The sequence below is a fragment of the Lissotriton vulgaris genome, chromosome 7 (genome assembly GCF_964263255.1).
Source record: "Lissotriton vulgaris chromosome 7, aLisVul1.2, whole genome shotgun sequence".
In the NCBI taxonomy this organism is placed as follows: Eukaryota; Metazoa; Chordata; class Amphibia; order Caudata; family Salamandridae; genus Lissotriton; species Lissotriton vulgaris.
This window is the reverse complement of record NC_141695.1, coordinates 236,182,425-236,204,139: the sequence shown is the minus strand read 5'-3', so window position 1 is coordinate 236,204,139 and position 21,715 is coordinate 236,182,425. Positions and strand designations below refer to the sequence as shown.

Below are 21,715 nucleotides of genomic sequence, written 5' to 3'. Positions count from 1 at the left end.
ACAAAAAATATATGTGTGTACATGTAAAGCACACCCATGCTCTAACCTAAGCGCATGTGTGCGCTACATTGCACTTTGAAAAATGCATTTTTGTGCATTTTTCAAAGCATGCGCATATTACCATCATCTTGAAGTTAATGGTAATTAGCGTTTCCTGAATGCACAGTTCGCATCTAGGAAAGGCTACATGCATTGGCATTAGGGATTCCCTAAATGCATTTGCAATATAGGTAATTGCAAAAAATTGTGATTATCTAAATTGCAAAAGACCCATTTTTTAACAGAATGCCATTTGCTGAAAAGCTTCTGCAAGGATGTCTTTTGAACAGCTTTAAAAAATAGAAAAATGATCTACCTGCTGTGTTAAGTGTCTAAATAAGCACATGGGCTACTTCTCCAGAGAGTATTTTTCGAACTTTCTTAATCGGTAGGTGATGCAGTCAGACCACAAGTGATCTGCTCATGTGGTTTAACTATTTTAATTCTTTAACACTGTTTCCAGGAGCAGTCCCTCCTAATAACACAGGCTGTGAGGTTGTGAGTTAGAGAGAGGCACAGAAGGAACTTTACAGAAGCAAGCTAACTGTTTCTTTCCCAGTATCCCAAATCATGGATCTCCTGGTCTTATCTGTCCTTACTTCATTCAGACAGCCGCCCCTAACCTCAGTTATCCCCACACATCCAACACGGTGTACGCCCTTGAATATTCTCTAGCTCAGTTGCACCGTAATATAGGGAAGTGGAGGTGGCCAGACAATATGGAGAGTTTCAAGATGGTGCCTCTGAAAGGATAGAGGAATTGGTCCAAGTCCAGGCCACCTGGGCATCAGAATGGGACGATTCTCAATTTCCTAAGAATATATTCCTCCTCTGTGAGCGATCAAGCTGGGGAACATAACCATACTGTTTGTCGTGATTACTGTCAGCTTCCTCAGACCCTACTTCTCATCTGTGGAAAGATTGGGAGAAAATGGATTCATTCTGGGTACCGGACATATTTCATTTAAACTTCAGTGTCAATCTAGTGCATCAGTGGACAATAAGTCCCAGAGTCAGTTAGACACACTGCTCACACAGAAGAAGGTGTCTCAATGCCCTGTTTTAGGGCCTTTATCTAAACTGTGTTCACTATGCTGCTCTCTTTCATCGGAGAATGTACCTGCAGTCTGTCCTCTTTCCTGGGCGATGACACCCACATACTGATAGAAGAGTAGGTTCTCCTTGTGCGATATGTGAAAGGAACACTCTACCACTTCCAATAATTATAGCTTCTTCTGCAGTTACGTGCTACGTCGATATCGTGTCCAGGACAAGGGCACTAGGACCCTGGGACAGCGCAGGGGCGAGGGGACACCGGACACCACATCCGGTCAAGGGGTGGAGAGGGGAAACATTCTGATGCTGGACCTCGAGGCAGGAGGTCATGATCCAAGCACGATGTAAACCAACAAATAAAAGAATACCTGTAAGATGCACATCCTGTCCTGTGTGAGTTCCTGGGCGGTAGGACACGACAACTGACGACGAAGGGTGGCATGCGGTGTCCAGCGCAAGAAGAGGTAGAGGTGCGGTATCATCAGAAGGCCAGCAGCGACGTGAAAAAGATCGTGATTTTAAACCAGGAGCCCACCCTGGATCACAATGCAGCGAAGAAGAAGAAGGAAGTGCTGAAAGAAGACGTGCAGCGACGTAGGAGCCCACCCCAAGCGCTGCAGAGAGAAGACCAAGTGAAGCGGTAAGCGCCGAGGAAAAGCGCGAAGACTTGAAAGAATCGGCGCGAGCTCTCGCGAGAGTCTCGGCGGCCATCTTAGAAACAGGCGTGAGAGCCAATAGGAACAGAGAACAGACGGGCGGCCATTTTAAAGCCAGGCAGAGTCCCGATTGGACAGGAAACAACACGAGAACAACGGCGGCCATTTTTAAGTCAGGCGCGGGAGCCAATAGGAAGCGAGGAACAGTGCGGCGGCCATTTTGAGGCCAGGCAAAGCGCGAGAAAGCACGAAAAGTGCAAAAGAAGCGACAAAAAAGGGTGATTTAAAGCAAATTAAAGGAAAATAAGCAAGTAGTAACGTAAAGGGACTAAAGAAGTGGAAAAGAATGAATACAAGAACAACAAGTGGTGATAAAAGGAAAGGGCAAAAGAAGTGACAAAAGGGGTGATTTAAAGTGAATTTAAAGGGAAATAAGTCACAGAAGTGACCTAAAAGGACAAAAGAGGTAAAAAGTAAGGATCAGGACCTCGGAGCAAGAGGTCGGGGTAACGCCGGCCAGCGAATGCATGCAAGTCTATAATAAAGGTCATCTGGAAACGAAAAGTATCAGAAAGTAACAGAAACAGCACCAAGGACACGTGGTGTCACAGAAAGACACAAACCAAAAAAAAAGAAATAAGTGTCAGGAAAGGCGCACCTAAAAAAGAGAAATAAAGAAAAGGAGAAGACAAAGAAATAAAACAAAGAGACAAAGAAACAATACAAGTGCATACCAGAAAAAAGAAGAGAATAAAAGGAAAAGGACCAAGAAAGCCCAGAAGAGGCAGGCGCACCTAAAAAAGAGAAATAAAGAAAAGGAGAAGACAAAGAAATAAAATAAAGAGACAAAGAAACAATACAAGTGCATACCAGAAAAAAGAAGAGAATAAAAGGAAAAGGACCAAGAAAGCCCAGAAGAGGCCAAATAAAGTAAAACAAAGGAAGAAAAAGGGACAAAAGATCACAAAGAGAAAAAGAGAATATAAGGAAAAAGGACTAAGAAAGCCCAGAAGAGGCGAAATAAAGTAAAACAAAGGAAGAAAATAAGTGCCAAAAAGAGCAAAAGGACAAAAAAATAAATGGCAGAAAGCACGAAGAGTCAGTGAACAAGTGCTAGAAATAGAAAAGAAGAACAGGTGGGGCCCCACAAAGCGAGGCTCGTGCTCGACAGCGGCGCCACAAACATCTCAAGAGAATATCAGAAACAAATAAGACGACTAGGAAAGCTGAAAGGGAGAAAATTACTACTGAGTCAAGAAATCATCGAGCCGGCAGACGGACTGACAGCCTGGGTAACACCAATGGGAGATCACCTGGAGTACTTGGATCCAACACTAGGCACGAAGATCACCGCAGATGCCGGCCCAGTAGGATTGATTCAGAAAAGGGGTGGTGATGAACAGAGTGTCTGAATTAAGCAGACCACTCTTACCCAGTCCAAAGATCAGGGCTTGATCCATCACCGTTATTTATCTCACTGCACCATCCCAGCTCAGAACCTGGCTATATGCAAATCAGTCTGTCCCTGGCCCAGTGCATCATGGGAACAGGGCAGACTAAACTACCAAGCCAATTCTTCACCAGATAGGATACAAGCTACCGGGGACCGGTTTCTGGCATTTCAGCCCGGCCCAGTAGGATTGGGCGCGATAATGGTCCAACACAAAGCAGAAAAAGAATCACCAATATCACCAATAGTGACGGACCACCAATCACTAAGAATGATTTATGGCAACCGAAAAGCAAATATACCACCAAGGACAGAAAGGTGGGGAAGAAGGTTGATGGACTACGAATTGAAAATAATTAACAAGCATGAAAGAGAACAAAATCTAGCCGACTACATGTCCAGACATCCACGGCCATACAAAAAAGACGCAAGAATAAGGGCGGAAGATCACCTAAACTACATCCTAGAGAACAACGCACCGATATCAGCAACAACATCAGAGCTAGAACAAGAGACAAAGAAAGACACCACCATGGAAGAGGCATGGATAGTAACACCCTACAGACTGAGCAAGACGAGACGGCCACAAGTGGAAGACAAAATAAGTGCAGCCCGAAGGGTCTTACCAATAAAAGAAAGGAGACATCGCGATGGTCAAAGAAGGACAAGCGAGGAAATGTGGCAACGAGACCCCCGGAGGCAAGTTGAAGATGACAAAAGCAAAAGAACGGATGGCAAAGGCGGCAGTTTGGCCAGTGTCACGTCACAGGGCACCTTTCGCATGTCAGCAAGGCAGAAGCAAGGGAAGCGGAAAGGTCAAAGCAAGAACTGTAGAAAGACACACAAAAGGAAGAAGCTTAAGCGGACATCAGAAAACAGTGATCAAGAAGGAAACAGATGGAACCAAAGAGACTAATTGAAGAGGTGTAAAGAAAGGGGCCCATGGGCCATCGCACATCATCAACTCTCTCTCTCTCTCTCTCTCTCTCTCTCGCTCTCTCTCTTTCTTTCTTTCTTAAAAAAAAAAAAAATTTGTTTTGCAACAAGGGGGGAAATATCGTGTCCAGGACAAGGGCACTAGGACCCTGGGACAGCGCAGGGGCGAGGGGACACCGGACACCACATCCGGTCAAGGGGCGGAGAGGGGAAACATTCTGATGCTGGACCTCGAGGCAGGAGGTCATGATCCAAGCAGGATGTAAACCAACAAATAAAAGAATACCTGTAAGATGCACATCGTGTCCTGTGTGAGTTCCTGGGGTGTAGGACACGACAGTCACCACAAGTTTAAAAGTAATTCAAGTGACGGGTTCTATATTTTCTTACTGTTTTTTTACTTCACGTACGGCTTTAGCTGGTGGGACAAGGGCAAGCCAAACAAAGTTGAAAATAGAAGTCAAGTTCTAATTAAATGCTGCCCGTTTCCCCTATTTCAAAGCATCTTTAGCACACAAATTCCCTGGACTTTCCCTTGTCCTTGCTACTGAGAGAGAGCTCATAGGTTTTATGCGCTTGACGCAGAGATCTGTATGTAACCTATAGGCCACAGAACACATTCGGATGTTTCACGGGCGCATGTTGAGGACAGCTACCAGTGCAATTTGTGCAGTTCACACCACAGAGTGAACCTAACTGGGGTAGCGAAAGTCTTGCTGCATGATACACCTATACAGCAGCAAATGGGACTGCTTTTCAGTTCTGACAAAGACCATTCCATGCATTAGTGTGGCTCATATATACATACCCTCCACCCTAAAGGCGCTCCAGATTCCGTAGTGTTGAGTTCGGTGTTGGCGGTATAGACGTCTGCCACTTCCTGCCTCAGCTCCGGTCCTCGTGCAGTGGAGTGCTGGTCTCTATGACGTCATTATTCTGGAGCTGCGGTGGCGGCTGTAGGGATCCTGGGAGACGGCCGGAGACAACAGGGCAGGGGAGCTGCCTTTCTTACCTCTTCTACTGGTTAAATACACGTGTTGTCAGTATGGCCCCTCCTGCACACTGTTCCCCTCCTTGACACTTTGATTGATTTTCTCGACACAACAGTTTGCGGCACAAGGTGGGGCCGGTTTTTATACTTTGTAAAATATCCAAAGAGAACAAAGCACGGAACGTTTCGCATATACATTGGTAATTTTACTTAGACTAGTTGGAAAAAGAAATGAACAGTTCTTTAAAGGTGATATTGATGAACAATCGAGGGGATGTTAGTAGGACGTGTGAGTGGAAGGGTTGCTGGTAACAGGTAAATGATGGTGTCTTTACAAAGTGAATAATCTTATGCGTAGACATTTTAATAGTGACGTTTTTCGTTGCTTCACAGATGTTCCTGCCCTGGCTCCTCCTTGCTCAATTCATCGCATTGGTTGGAAGTAATGCACTCACCACTCAAGGTAGGAACCTCTTCAAGCTCCCTCGTATGCCCAAGAAATGATGTAGTGTGCAAAAGAAGTACTGGCGTAGTCTACAAAAATATCCTAATCTCAAAAATTAAATAGTATACACAGAAAGCCTATAAATGTGTCTAGAATGTAGCATTTAATGTGAAAAACTTCTATCTTGGAAGGACAGAAGGACAGCCCTAGACATAGAGTTCTCTTTTCATTATCAGTCAAAACTTTTTGAGATAAATTGACAATTGTTTTGTTTACCATTTCAGCATCCATTAGTATGTTTTGTTTGAGCATGTTGTTCGGCTTCCCATGGCGCCCTTTGTTTTGTCGGTATTCCCAGCGTTGTTTGAGTCGTTTCTTGCGGTTGCGGCGTTTCCCCTTGTCTTGCCTTGTCCGCGACCTCTTCCTCTCTGTGTCGGTGACGCTTGACCTCTCGCATTTTGACGATCTTTCTGCATCACCCGGAATTCGTCTAAAAAATTAACTTGTTTTTTAGTAGTAGATTCATCCCCTGATATACTTCCTCCAGTGATGTCTGACTCTGTATCGCTTGGAATATCACTCTCATTAAGGTTGCTGCTGGTAGTGTTAAAATTGGCTTGCTGTGATTGACTATTAATCTGTTTATTTCGGGCATAGCACATAAAACACAATCGATACAACATAAGTGCTCTTGGATACATTGTAAAATTGTGCACTAAAAAATATAAAAGATTGTGGCTCATAGATCTATACTAATATAATAAAGAGAGAGCCCAAACCTTTGAGGCGGGTAATCTCAGGAACCACGGCACCAATCACAACACCCAATACAGCGTTGGAAAGGGCAGTTGCAGCAGAAGGACATAGGTTATGCAGACGCCCACCATATACATTTAAAAGGTAAAAGAACCGTGCCAGCAAAGTAGTCCCTTGTGGGCGTGTCTGCGTTGTGCTGTGGGCGTGTGCTGGGGCGTGACAAACGCTGGGGGCGTGTGGTACGTTCCGCCCTTCTTGCCATGTCTCATATAGTGTGCTGTGGGCATGTGCTGGGGGCGTGGGCGTGTGCGGTGCGCGGGATTACGGAAAAAAAGCGAGTGTTGTGCCCAATATTTCATCCACAGGTTCTGTACATTCCAGCTCCGGGTGTCCACCCTGCTCCCTTTAAATACCCCTGCGCCCCATAATCATAACCCACCCTTACTCCTTAAAATACCCCAACGCCCCTAAACACTAACCCATCTTAACCCTATAAATATACCCTGTACCCCAAAACCCAAACCTATCCCTCAACCTTAAAAATACCCCTTACCCCAAAACCCAAACCTAGCCCTGAACCCAAAAAATACCCCTGTTCCCCAAAACCCAAACCTAGCCCTGAACCCTAAAAATACCCCTGTACCCCAAAACCCAAACCTAGCCCTGAACCCTAAAATACCCCTGTACCCCAAATCCCAAACCAAACCCTGAACCCTTAAAATACTCTGTACCCCAAAACCCAAACCTACCCCTGAACCCTAAAAATACACCTGTACCCCAAAACCCAAACCTAGCCCTGAACCATAAAAATAACCCTTTACCCCAAAACCCAAACCTACCCCTGAACCCTAAAATACCCCTGTACCCCAAAACCCAGACCTAGCCCTGAACCCTAAAAATACCCCTGTACCCCAAAACCCAAACCTAGCCCTGAACCCTTAAAATACCCCTGTACCCAAAACCCAAATCTACCCCTAAACCCTACAAATACCCCTATGCCCCAAAACCCAAACTTAGCCCGAACCCTAAAAATACCCCTGTACCCCAAAACCCATACCTATCCCTAAACCCTAAAACTACCCCTGTACCCCATAACCCCAAACTATATCTGAACCCTTAAAATACCCAAACACCCCAAAACATATACCTCAGTACCCCAAAACATATACCCCTATACCAGAGGTCTTCAAACTTTTTGATGCCGAGACCCCCTTGTAAAACCTTTTTAGGGGTAAGGACCCCCTTCTGACAAAAGTTTCTAGAAACTGGTACTCCTCATCATCATCTTTTGAAAACCATAAATGCGCCTGTTAGACCTCATCACATCCATCCATCATTCATCCACCCACACTTTCACACATCCATCCATCCTTTCATCCTTCCATCCATCCATCCATCCATCCTTCATCCATCCACCCTTTCATCTTTCCATCCATACATCCATCCTTTACCCATCCACCCTTCCATCCATCCACCCATCATTCATCCACCCACCTTTTCACACATCCATCCATCCATCCATGCAACCTTTTATCCATCCATACATCCATCCACCCTTTCATCCTCCCATTCATACATCTATCCATCATCCATCCACTCTTTCATCCATCATTTATCCCCCCACCTTTTCACACATCCATCCATGTATCATTCATCCATGCAATCTTTTATCCATCCATACATCCATTCTTCATCCACCCACCCTTTCATCCATCCATTCACCCATCATTCATCCCCCCACCTTTTCACACATCCATCCATGCATCATTCATCCATGCAACCTTTTATCCATCCATACATCCATCCATCCTTCATCCGTCCACCCTTTCATCTTTCCTTCCATCCATCCACCCTTTCATCCATTCATCCATCCTTCATCCGTCCACCCTTTCATCCTTACATCCATACATCTATCCTTCATCCATCTATCCTTCACCCATCCAACCTTTCATCCTTTCATCCTTACATCCATACATCCATCCTTCATCCATTCACCCTTTCATACATACATCCATCCTTTACCCATCCACCCTTCCATCCATCCACCCATCATTCATCCACCCACCTTTTCACACATCCATCCATCATTCATCCATGCAACCTTTTATCCATACATACATCCATCCACCCATTCATCCTCCCATCCAGACATCGATCCATCATCCATCCACCCTTTCATCTATCCACCCCCCTTTCATCCATCCATCATTCATCCACCCATCTTTTCACACATCCATCCATCCATCATTCATCCATGCAACCTTTTATCCATCCATACATCCAGCTACCCTTTCATCCTTCCTTCCATCCACCCTTTCATCCATCCACCCTTTCATCCATCCATCCACCCTTTCATCCATCCACCCTTTCATCCATCCACCCTTTCATCCACCCATTCATCATTCATCCACCCACCTTTTCACACATCCATCCATCCTTCATCCTTACATCCATCCATCCACCCATCATTCATTCACCCACCTTTTCTGTGCCTTTCTCATGGGGGAGTTCAGTATCTCTCTGCGTGTTTTTCCTTCTTTCCCGATCATGGGAGGGCATCTCTGTGCCTCCCTGCTGGTGGCGGGGATGTGACACGGGACCCACATCTCCAGGCGCGCAATATCCATTGACCTCAAAGGGCAGGCTACACTACAGCCTGCTCCCCCTGCCCCCCTCCCCGACTTCCCCCACCTCGAAACGGCTTCAGGGACACACACAGCCACACCCGAGTACTTGACAAGTCTTTTACTTGTTAATGAGGCTTCGATGTTTTTCACACCTCGGTGTGAATTCTGCCTCGCCATGAGCACCCTCATCAGCCCAAGCCAGGGACAGAATCTGCGACCCCCTTCAAAGGACTCCACGACCCCCCTGGGGGTCGCGCCCCACAGATTGAAGACCTCTGCCCTATACCCATACTTACCTTATCCAAACATTTAAAAAAAAACATGCTTTTACCATTCATGCATTTACAACAAATTTCGTTGTAAATGTATGCGTGGTAAAAGCATATAAAATGTAATGCCATGCGTTATAATGGCATTGCGAAGTCATGGTACTTTCGTAATGAAATTATGCTGAGTAATGGTATGCGGAAAGAAAGTTGCGGAATAATGGGTGTTTATGTTATGTTACTGTAGTTTTATATAGCGCAAATCACCACTGGTCTCTAATCGCTTTTTTAAAAAGAAAGGAACACAACACATAGCTATCAGTGACGCGCCCCCCACCCAGTTGGCAATTTACGTTCGAGATGTCATCTTTTTAAACAGATGAGTTTTTAACGGCTTTCTAAAGGGTAGCAGCATTGGCTCCCCTTGAAAAGTTGCCGGAAGCATGTTCCAGATTTGAGGGAGGAGGACCGACAGAGCTCTCCCTCCCTTAGATTTGAGGTTGAATCACAAAGGGGTTAGTTTGCAGGCTTCAGAGGAGCTCAACGTTTTGCCCGGCATATACTTCCTCAGACGATCTTTGATATATTTGGGAGCCTCTCCATAGATAGCCTTATGGGCTATGCAGAGGCACTTGAATTGCACTCGGTTCTCAATGGGCAGCCAGTGCAACCTTTGAAGAAAGGGCGTTGCTCGTGTGCTCTGTGGTAGTGAGAAAATCAGCCTGGCCGCATCATTCTGGACCACCTGCAGTTTCTTAAGGAGCTTTTGAGGGAGACCCAGATAAAGAGCATTTCCATAGTCCAACCTCGAGATGATTGTCGCAGACACAATGGTTTGTAATGTCGTGGCAGAAAGAATGGGAACAAGTCTTCGCAGCAGTCTTAGTTGACCTACACAAGAGCCTACAACCGCGAGGACTTGGGGAGCCATTGACAGATCTGCGTCCATTTTTAAGCCTAAGCTTGTTACTGCTCTTCCTGGGATTGGTACCTCCCCGAGTTCGGGAGGCCAGAAAAGCTCACACCAGGGGCTTTCTTGATTTGATATAATAAGTACCTCAATTTTGTCCGGGTTAACTTTCAGGAGATTGTTTACCATCCAATTAACCATAAACCTAAGAAGGTTTTTCACTGAGTCCTGTGCCTCACTGGTGTTGTCAAGTTGGACCAGCAGTTGTAAGTCATCTGCATAGTTAAAAATTTGACAGTTTCTGTGAGTTAACTCCTCCACTAAAGGTTGTAAATAGATGTTGAATAAAAGTGGGGACAGTGCCGATCCCTGAGGAACGCCACAGGTCACACCACTAGCAGAGGATAGTTGGTTTTCCATTTGCACTCTCTGAGTCCAGCCTGTAAGGAAGGATTTAAGCCATTTAAAAGCTTGCCCTGTTATTCCCAGTTTCGCTACACAGTTCAGCAGGATGGCATGGCTGACCGTGTCGAAAGCCGCCGACAGATCTAGGAGAATCAGGCTACATGACTGTTTTTTGTCGGCCCTGATTCTCAGATCATCCACAACAGCAGCCATCACCAGCTGTGTTGTGATCTAAAACCTGCCTGCCTGGGATGGAGAAGTCCGTGATCTTCCAAGTAGCTAGCCAGGGTGTTCAGAACTTGCTTTTCCAAGATCTTTGCCAGGAACGGAAGTTGGGAGATAGGCCTATAATTGTTTAAGGCTTTTGTATCCACCCTGCTTTCTTCAGGAGGGGGGTAACCCTAGCTTCTTTCAGACTTACTTGCAAATATTAGTGACTCATTTAATCGAGCCACTAGCTGTTTTTCCAGCCCCGGCAAAGCCATCGGAAATATCCTCGGAATAGCCATCTGTTTACCCTCCCCCGGTAAGTACATTGGTGGCACGGCGGCCCATATCTCCAGCAACATACTCATATTTTTTCACCACCGATTTGCAAAATGCAGAGGTCTCTCTCATTGATGGCCAGCAGCGACATACACTCTTAGACATACCTCCCGCCACAAGTTCTAGAATTGCGAACTTTAGAGCTGGGGAGCTACGTTCGAATCTCTGTATCAGCTCAACATTCTGTGATTCCAGGCAATTCGCTTTGTCTCCCTGTGCCTACCACAAATGAATGTGTTCTTCTGTAATGTAAATTGTGCTCATGCCATGTTGTCGAGTTCGGGCTTTATAATATTGCAAGGAAAAATAAATGAGGGAAACTCGAGTTCACACACTACTGAACGCACACTCTTAAGTGCATCAGCAGTGCACTGTGAATCGGAGCGTTTCACAGGCCTGTCATAGATAAGAAATGCTATCAAAACGAAATCCTACAAAACAATATACTACTGGCCGGCAGCAATTCATACCCGTACAACGTCGGGACGGGCTGCTAGTCATGCTATAAAACAGATTAAAAATTAATATGTCAATAGTAGAAGGAAGGGAAAGGTGGTAATCTAAACAGCTGGGTTAAAAAAGGCCTATGGATGCAAAAGCATTTACAATTTAGTCATTGTTGTCAGCATTACTCAATGAGATTCATATATTTACAGCAAAGGGAGTGTGCAAAAAAGCATTTGTTGAAGGTTTAGGCAAAGAGGAAAAAAGAAAACAAAATACAGCAAGTATGTATAATTGTGTAAGTTTTTTCCATAGCCATATTATTATAAGTAAATAATAAAATGGATACACTCAGTAGGGGATTAGGACAATACCAATGTATTCTTATCAACTCCCTGTCAGGCTTCAAGATTGAGAATGGCCTTCCTTCTTAGTACCCAAGCAGTGTGCGAGTATTGTGAAACCGCAAGGGCTAAGAGTTCTCTGTTGTCACTCTTGAATAGTCTCTCTACTTCCCAGTAATGTCTCACACCCATAAGGTTACAAGCGGCCAGCAACAATTTTTTACGGGCCTTCCTATATAGGGGACAGAATAAAAGAAAATGGGTCTCTGTTTCTTCTATATTTGGGCAATTTGAGCAGGAGTTAGTCTTGGCAAAAGTGTTGGACCGTTTAAAAGTGTGGCTTCTCAGGGGCAGGAACCCTCACCTGTATTGGACATTCAAGCATTTTGATTGGTATGGGTGCATCCTGTTCCCATATGTTTCAAACCCTGGTATGCACTTGTGGTTCAAGAACTTGCCTGAGAGGGTGTTAGTTTGATGTACTACCCACGTTTGAGCAAAAACTACCTCCGAGTATTTATTTATTTTATTTATTTATTTATTTTATATTCTTATAAAGCGCCAGACTAGACCCCCGAAGGGGTATCTCCGCGCTATTGCTGCAACAAAGAGTGTTCTAATTTTGATTGTGTGTCCAGACAGAAAATAAAAAGCTACAGGGCATTATTTACTAGGATACAGATAGGTTTTTAAAATTTTCCGGAAAGTCAGGTGACTAGAAAGAGATCTTAGTTCTGGGGGCAGAGAATTCCAGAGTATAGGTCCGGCATAGGCTAATGCACGGCCGCCTTGTCTGGTCTTTTTTACTCTGGGTACCTGCAGTAACTGCTGATGGCTAGAGCGCAAAAGGCGCCCTGGAGTGTAGGGCTGGAAGATTTTGGTCATGTATTTTGGCCCTCCCCTATCATACTCTTGTGGATTGTACATAGAGTTTTAAACTGGGCTCGTTTCCTCACTGGAAGCCAGTGGAGTCTCATCAGCAGGGGACATGAGGGTGTCCTTGGAGGAGCATTCAGGATAATCCTTGCTGCTGTGTTTTGGATTACCTGTAGTTTACTAAGTTGCTCCTCGTTAGCTCCAAGGAGCAAACCGTTGCAGTAATCAACCCTGCTGATGACAAGAGCCTGTACAAGCGTCTTTCTGTGATGGTCCGGTATGTAGGGGAAGACACGTCTTAACATACCAATAGCCCGAAAGCAGGTTCCAGCAACTTGATTAACATGGCCTTTGAAAGTAAGTTGCTGATCAAAAAGCACTCCCAAATTCCTGACTGTACTCTTGGGAATAGGGACAGGGCCCAGCTCTAAGGGCCACCAGTCAGATGCCCAGTGTGTCGCCGCTTGCCCAAAACACATGACCTCCGTTTTCCCCACATTACACTGCAGACAGTTTGATGACATCCATTCTGCAATGGCTCTCATGCCATCTGCAAAGGATCTTTTTATTGCAGGTGTAAGGTTTTTGAAGGGAAAAAGGAGTTGGGTGTCGTCGGCATACGACACCGGGGTGAAACCGAAAGATCTTGCTAAGTTGGCTAAGGGGGCCACATACACATTAAAGAGTGTAGGACTTAGGCACGAGCCTTGTGGCACTCCCTTATTGAGCTCCCTAAGAGAGGATTTGTGGGAGCCCAGCCTAACTTCTTGGTAACGACCGGTCAGAAAGCTCTTCATCCATGCCAGAGCCTCTCCCTCCACACCCACCTCGCCTAGGCGGTTGAGAAGCACCGTGTGAGACACCGTATCAAAAGCGGCGGAAAGGTCCAACAGCACCAGAATCATTGAGCTGCCATCATCCAGTGCCATTTTGATGTTATTGGTCACCGTCTGAAGGGCTGATTCTGTGCTGTGGTTTGTCCTGAACCCAGATTGCGAATAGTCCAGGCCGTCCGTCGCTTCAAGATGTTGAGAAAGATAGGTGTTCACGTGCCTCTCCGTAACCTTGCCCAGGTAGGGTAGGAGGGAGATAGGTCGTAAATTGGAGAGGTCTGTCCATGGGGAAGATGCTTTTTTCCTAATCGGGTTCACCACCGCCTTTTTCCAGTCTGCTGGGACCTGGCCTTTTGTTAGTGAGATGTTGATCATATCTAATATGGGAGGTCCCAGGAGGGAAATCATGGAGCCAACCATCTTGGCGGGAATAAGGTCACTTGGCGACCCTGATTTAATATGACTGCAAAGGGAGAGGAGCTCAGTATTGGTAATTGGAGGAAAGGATGTTAGAAGTATTTTGTTGTTGTTTGTTGCCGGGGTCAAAGGATGGCCATTGTTAATTTTATTTATAGCGCTGTTGGCTGCTACTATTTTTTCATAGATATTGTTTATTTTATCCTCAAAAAATGTCGAAACTTCATCACATAGGTCTTGTGAAAAGTCCTCTGAGCTCTCACATGCGGTCGGTTTAATAAAATTCTGCAGGATATTAAAAAGCTCCTTAGAGCAATTGCCTGCTTGTGATATCTGTTGCGTTAGGTGCTGTTTTCTGGCAAGTTTAATATTCTTGTAATACTTTGATTGAGCATCTAAGAAAACTGCTCTGCTACTCTCAGTTTTCCTTTTTCTCCAAGCTTTCTCAGCTCGCCTACAGTTTTGCTTTTCTGCTCTCTATTCATAAGTATACCAGCTATCTTGTTTGGACACAGGATACTGTTTATGCTTTTTTAGAGGGGCTACAATATCAATGGCTTGCTTAATAGAAATGTTAAGTTTAGCTAAGGCCGTATCAGCTGTGTCTGTTGCCAAAATTTCCGGGTCTTTCCAGAATTCCTGAATTTTGTTGACAGTGACTTTGTGCCATTGTCGTCGCCAGGTGGGGGGTAAAGAGACACTCTTTACAGTACTTAATGGAGTTACTAATAAGAATTCTAACAAGGAGTGGTCTGTCCATGACATTTCTTTTACTGGGGAGCAGATGACTTTGGCACAATTAGAGAAAAGTAAATCCAGCATATGTCCTCCTCTATGAGTGGGACCTTGATTTTGTAATTCTAGACCTAAGTTAGAGAGGTCAGTAATCAGGGCAGTGGATTCGGAAAGTGTAGGTAGATCTACATGTATATTAAAATCACCCGAAAGAAGGAAGTCTTCTTTGGATTTAATGTGAGGGGCTAAGATTTCCTGGAGTGTAAGTGCAAATTTCGGGTTGAGTCCTGGGGGTCGATAGACCAAAGCACCTTTCCAGATGATGTGGTTAGTAAGAGTAAGTTTAAAAATCATTATTTCTAGCTGTGGGTGCATATGTTGTTCACTAATAGTTACTTTTATACAGTCTTTATGTATAATAGCAAGACCACCTCCAGTTTTAATGTCTCTATCTAAATGTTTGATTTTATACCCAGAGGGAATCCCCATTGCGATGGCAGTGACTGTGTGGGGTTTTAGCCATGTTTCAACAAGAAAACAGATATCTGGCTGCATAGTATGAATTAAATCCCAAACCTCGTGTTGGTGTTTGGGTAAGGATCGCACATTTAGAAGAAAGCTCCTAAGGCCCAGTGAGGGGGATTTAGGGTCTGAGGGAGGTATGGCATTTTTTGAAAGACGCCAACATTGTAGACAAGAGAAGGCTCCCTCTACGCGGTGCCATGGTATTTTTGTACTACATAGCATAGGTGGTCTAAGGGTCAGTAGCGTTTGGCGAGAATACGTAAATAACCGTAAACCCTTACCGGTAGAGGCAGTTTGCGATAAGTCATAGTCCATAGACCCTCGCCCCGTCCTGTCGCGGACGGGCGCAGACGGGCTTTTCTTCGGCGCTTCTTAGGCGCGCTCGAAGGCGCCCCCTGCGCGCAACCGGTGCGCGCTTACAGGAAGGGCGTGGCTAAATAGCCCGGAGTGAGGTAGCCACTAGAGCGCTAACCTCAACTCCGGCACAACCAGAAGTGCTGCCTGCCTGGCTCTTGCCTGTCCGCCCTCCGCTCAACGGCACTGATTGCCGAGTCGGACCGAGGCGGGCAGGCGGTGAGATCGAGCCCAGGCGTAGCGGGGAGAGAAAGCGGATTTGAGGGACACGTGAGTCTGTCCTAAAATTAGTATTAAAAACAAATGAACTATAAAATCAGTCCGCTGGTGCTAATGTTGCTCGCAGCCCTCGCTTGGAACAGCAATTGAAACAAAACACTCACAGGCACAGCAGCGGGTCTGGGAGACACTGCCACCGTCTCCCTACCGCGCTGGCCCGAGAGTCAGGTCGGCCTAAATAGCCCGGAGTGAGGTAGCCACTAGAGCGCTAACCTCAACTCCGGCACAACCGGAAGTGCTGCCTGCCTGGCTCTTGCCTGTCCGCCCTCCGCTCAACGGCACTGATTGCCGAGTCGGACCGAGGCGGGCAGGCGGTGAGATCGAGCCCAGGCGTAGCGGGGAGAGAAAGCGGATTTGAGGGACACGTGAGTCTGTCCTAAAATTAGTATTAAAAACAAATAAACTATAAAATCAGTCCGCTGGTGCTAATGTTGCTCGCAGCCCTCGCTTGGAACAGCAATTGAAACAAAACACTCACAGGCACAGCAGCGGGTCTGGGAGACACTGCCACCGTCTCCCTACCGCGCTGGCCCGAGAGTCAGGTCGGCCTAAATAGCCCGGAGTGAGGTAGCCACTAGAGCGCTAACCTCAACTCCGGCACAACCGGAAGTGCTGCCTGCCTGGCTCTTGCCTGTCCGCCCTCCGCTCAACGGCACTGATTGCCGAGTCGGACCGAGGCGGGCAGGCGGTGAGATCGAGCCCAGGCGTAGCGGGGAGAGAAAGCGGATTTGAGGGACACGTGAGTCTGTCCTAAAATTAGTATTAAAAACAAATAAACTATAAAATCAGTCCGCTGGTGCTAATGTTGCTCGCAGCCCTCGCTTGGAACAGCAATTGAAACAAAACACTCACAGGCACAGCAGCGGGTCTGGGAGACACTGCCACCGTCTCCCTACCGATGATTGTTTTGCTCTCAGAGCATCAGCTTTTACTATGGTATCTGGGGCTGACATAGCTCACACATGCCTATTTTAAGTGTTGTTTCATGGATATGTTTCAATCAAGGTGATTTCAAATTTCTATCTAGAGCCAAACGCCAAAAGATTAGAATGTTAAAAAGATATTACAAATACCTAGACAGATTATTTTTAAAAAAATCTAAAATAACCTAAAAACAAAAAACAATTTTTAGTAGAATTTGTTTACAAACAAAAACATTATTTATTACATAAATGTTATGTTTTTTATTTCCTGCCCTATAACCCCACACAATTCACAACCCACATTTAAATTAAAAGAAAAATGTACCTCCATAATTAACATAATTAATTATCAATTAAACAAATATTATATAAAAAAGTAAAACAAATACAAATTAATTTATTAATTTGCTCCCCAAACGTTACCCCTATAAAAACAAAACACACACAAAATAACAAGAAACACTTACCATAAATATTGCCTTTCCAAGTTATTTATAACAGCATTCTCACAATAAGGCAGAATGTAATTTCGCGATTCCTTGTGGCCAAACCATCATATCGCCACTCCGAGTCGTAACGCTGCGGTCTGGTCCTAATGGTCTTCTCAAATCATCTCCAACAAGGAATCACGAAATTACATTCTGCTTTATTGTGAGTATGCTGTTATAAATAACTTGTAATGGCGATACAGCAAAGTACCAGGTGGAGGCACACCCAATAGATGAGTTGTACCCAACAGCCTCGTTCATGCGTTCCTTGTATCCTCAACATTTTATCTGGTTTTAACCAGCTACTACTTTACATTCACATGGATGAATCACCTCCCAGTGTATAAGATAAACCCCGTCCACCTCTCAGATTTTTTCTCAACTTAAATGGTCCTGATGAAGGTGGTTATGAAGGTGTTATAATCTAAATCCACGGAAACATGCGTTGACCGACTATATGGGAAACCTGCTAACGACAACACACCAGTGGATAATCTTTAATTTTTGTTTGTGAATGTGTTGCGTGTATGAGATGCTTATGACTCGTGAGTATGACTGATGGATGGATGTTAGTGGGGTTAGAGCTAATTTAGTTTATGATGTTATTTATTGCATTGTTTATGTCACTTTGTCTTTGTCTTTAGGTAAAAATGTAATGTAGATATTGTAGGTCTTGTATTTGTGATATTACATGTTGTTTACTGATCACTAACAGTATGAAATAATTGTACAATTTTGTTTACCTGAATTGATATGAACAAAAAAAATATTTTGTATATTAAAAAATAAATGTATTTTTGAATAATCAGTCTGGTTAAGCTCTGTGCTGTGGATCTTCCTTGAGTATGAGCTTATTGGAGGCAACTTACAAAAGATATAGGTCAGAAAAGAGTTTTTCTTTATGGCAGCTTGGTGGGTTGTCCTTCGATGGCTGAAGACAATGTCCTGAAGGTTGGTGTTAATAAGAAGATTGACTGCTGTGAAAAAGGCCTATGCAGGCTCGCATCTCGCAATCCGTTCTAGGGTTTATGGGGCTTATGTTGCTCAGTCCTGGTTGTCTGACTTTAAGACTTTGTTCTCCACTATTTAGGACGGTGGTAGTTGCCCTGAATTGTTGGAGTCCATGGAACGACAGGCTGAGTTTCTCTCCGACATTGCCTTTGATTCTGTGCGGGCTTTAGCCGTGTCTTGTGGTGCTTCCATAGCCACCAGAAGAAATGTATTGTTGAAAGGTTGGAACACTGATGCTGCACAGTGTTCCATAGCGTTAAGTTTACCTTTTACTGGTCCTCAGCTTTTTGGGAAAAGCCTTGAGAAGAAGTTACATAAGGTGCTTAAGGAGCGGACACATTCCTTGTCCTTTCGGCATCAACAACATCGTAAGGAATACTCTTTTTCTAATGCCATGTCTTTCCAGCAACCTTCTCGCCTCCAGCAGAACTCTTTCTGTAACAAAAGGGGTCCAGAGAAGAAACCTCTTCCCAATGCTGGTCCTGGGAGTCGGCGTTCCTGACTATGCCGCCTCGTGGCTTGTTCCGTCTGGGGTGCTGCCAGAGGTTGGTGGGATACTATGCCAATTCCTGGCTGCTTGATGGGTCTCGACAACCTCTGTCGTCCCGGACATCTCGGTCTGCCTCCTGAACACCAGGTCGGCCGTCAAACATTACCATGAATTATTTGTTCTGCTCGACACTCACAAACCTATCTCCTGTTTCTCACAGAGACCTGGTTTGGCCCGGATTCTATGACCACTATATTAGCAGCCCTTCCCTCGTCCTATTATGCTCTCCGCACTGATCGACCCATGGGGAAAGTTGGTGGTGGGGTTGCACTGATTGCTCGATCTAAACTTCATTTCCAGTTGCTACCGACCCCTCCCATCTCATCGGTCGACTACTTAGTCGTTCACTCTACCTCCTTCCAAACGCCTTTGACCTGCTTGCTATGTACCGCCCACCTCATCCAATGTCTCATTTCATTCCTGCTGTTCAGGCATTACTGGCCACCCTAGCTGTGAACCATTCGTCTGTTCGTCTGCTAGGCGATTTTAACTTTTGGCCTTCAGACCCTGCTGAGGATCACACGTCCAGAGAATTTTCGGATTCTCTCTCCAGTCTTAATTTTTTATCTCATGTCCATACCCCACCCACATTCACGGCCACACTTTGGACCAGGTTTGGTCGCTAAATTGTCCCATCTCTCCCCCTACAGTCACTCCATGTGCCTGGTCTGATAATTTTTTGTTTCCTTCTTCCTTCACCCCACTCTTGCTAAAAGACCCCCGCTTTTAGGGAACACCTGGGCGCGCAACTGGAACCATGTCGATATGGCCTCCCTCTGTTCCTCCCTCTCGGCCTCAAGTCCTGATATTACAGACCTTTCCTCTTCTGCTCAAGCAGACACTATCAACATTTGGCTTGCCAGTGGGTGTGATCAAGTAGCCCCCCAAAGGCGCGTCGCAGCCGGGCGCGCCAATGACGCGAACAGGTGGTTCAATGCCGAACTTAAAGAGAGGAAGCTTGCGGTTCGGCAGGCAGAGCGCGCCTTGCGATGCGCCTATTGCCCTATACTCAAATTGCAATACACCTCACTCCTCAACCTATACAAAAAAGCCATTCTCACTGCTACAACCAACTATTTCTCCTCGAAAATTTTGTCCGCCGAAAATCAACCTAGAGAAATCTTCTCAATTGTTCAGGACCTAGCTTTCTCCGACAGAGCCACCCTCAAACCATCCCCCTCCCAGGCCCTTTGCGAATCGCTCAATAACTTCTTTATTGAGAAAATTACCACTATCAAGTCTAATAATTTACCCCCCCTTCTTCCTTTTCCGACCCTCAGCCTCCGCTCTATCAGTCATTTATTGATTGCATTCCTCCTCTGGCCAGGGAACTGTTCTTGTCCCTACTCCTGAGGGTCAAGTCCGGATCTCCTTCGGACATTTGCCCTGCACGAATCCTCTAGACAAATTTACCTGGCATGTCCTTTGCCCTCTCTTGTCTTTCTTAACGGTTCCCTTGCTCTGGGCATCGTTCCACAATCTCACAAATCTGCTACTATAATTCCCATCCTAAAGAAACCTGGCACAGATCCTACTTCCATGACAAACTATCGCCCCATCTCTCTCCTTCCCTTTTTAGGCAAAGTACTGGAGCGACATGTCACCCAAGTGCTTAGTGCCTTTGTGGAGGAAACTGGCAGGTTAGCCCCGTGCCAGGCAGGTTTTCGCCCTAGGCACTCTACAGAGTCGGTAGTCCTTTCTGTCATGGACAACCTCAGAGAGGGAATGGACACCAAGCTACCCCAGGCCCTGGTCCTTCTTGATTTATCCGCCGCCTTTGAAACGGTAGACCATTCCATCTTGCTCACCCGTGTCAGGGCGGCTGGCATCAGAGGATCAGCCTTGGTCTGGCTTTCCTCCTTCCTGAGGGACCGTACCCAGGCCGTCTATCTGGCTGACTTTTCTGCACCTTCCCGTAAGGTGCAGTGCGGTGTGCCGCAAGGCTCCTCCCTGTCACCCCTGTTGTTTAATTTGTACATCTTCCCTCTTGTTTTTGTACTACAACAAATGGAGGTTTTTCCTCACCTGTTCTTCGTTTGGTCTGCAGCAGGAGCTTTGGACTGTGAGCACGCTGGAGCTGCTCTCCACTTAATCTCCTTTGCTAACTACTCGCGGTACCCGCTTCGCGGGTCCCGCTTCGCCTTGGGTGTTTCCAGCGCTGCTGGAAGTGCGCTGTGATTGTGAAGACCGCCTACAACTGAGCCTCTGTGGTGTGGTGTGTGCAGGGCTGCGAGCGTGGTCAGGCGTGGACTTCAAGTCCCAGGAGCGCCTGACACTCGGCATCACCAGCAGCTGACCCGCTCTCCCTGCTGGCTCCTCCCCCACCTCAGCGCGGCTATAATCCAGCTTGTCAGTTTCTCTGGCTGTTTCCTCACCTGTTCTTCGTTTGGTCTGCAGCAGGAGCTTTGGACTGTGAGCACGCTGGAGCTGCTCTCCACTTAATCTCCTTTGCTAACTACTCGCGGTACCCGCTTCGCGGGTCCCGCTTCGCCTTGGGTGTTTCCAGCGCTGCTGGAAGTGCGCTGTGATTGTGAAGACCGCCTACAACTGAGCCTCTGTGGTGTGGTGTGTGCAGGGCTGCGAGCGTGGTCAGGCGTGGACTTCAAGTCCCAGGAGCGCCTGACACTCGGCATCACCAGCAGCTGACCCGCTCTCCCTGCTGGCTCCTCCCCCACCTCAGCGCGGCTATAATCCTCCTTAGCTACACCGCAACGCGGGAGCGCGCGGGAGCGCGCCGGGAGAAGCCCGGGACAAGGGCGGGACCGTCTGAGGCCGTCTGAGGCCGAAGGAGGCTGGGCTGGGCCCCCTCCCTTGGTTCTCTAGTTTTAATTTAAGCTGTTTGTTGCATCCATA

General features: G+C 46.1%; 1 protein-coding gene across 5 annotated transcripts in view; it reads left to right on the top strand.

Annotated features, from left to right (window-relative positions):
• The window catches only part of LOC147701275 (uncharacterized), a 208,684-nt gene that overhangs the window by 55,447 nt on the left and 131,522 nt on the right, over window positions 1–21,715 (top strand). For all 5 annotated transcript variants that reach the window (XM_086930007.1, XM_086930010.1, XM_086930008.1 and 2 more), the window contains exon 2: window positions 5,522–5,591. In XM_086930007.1, coding sequence (XP_086786133.1) covers window positions 5,522–5,591 — 70 coding nt within the window. The remainder of the gene's footprint in view (window positions 1–5,521; window positions 5,592–21,715) is intronic.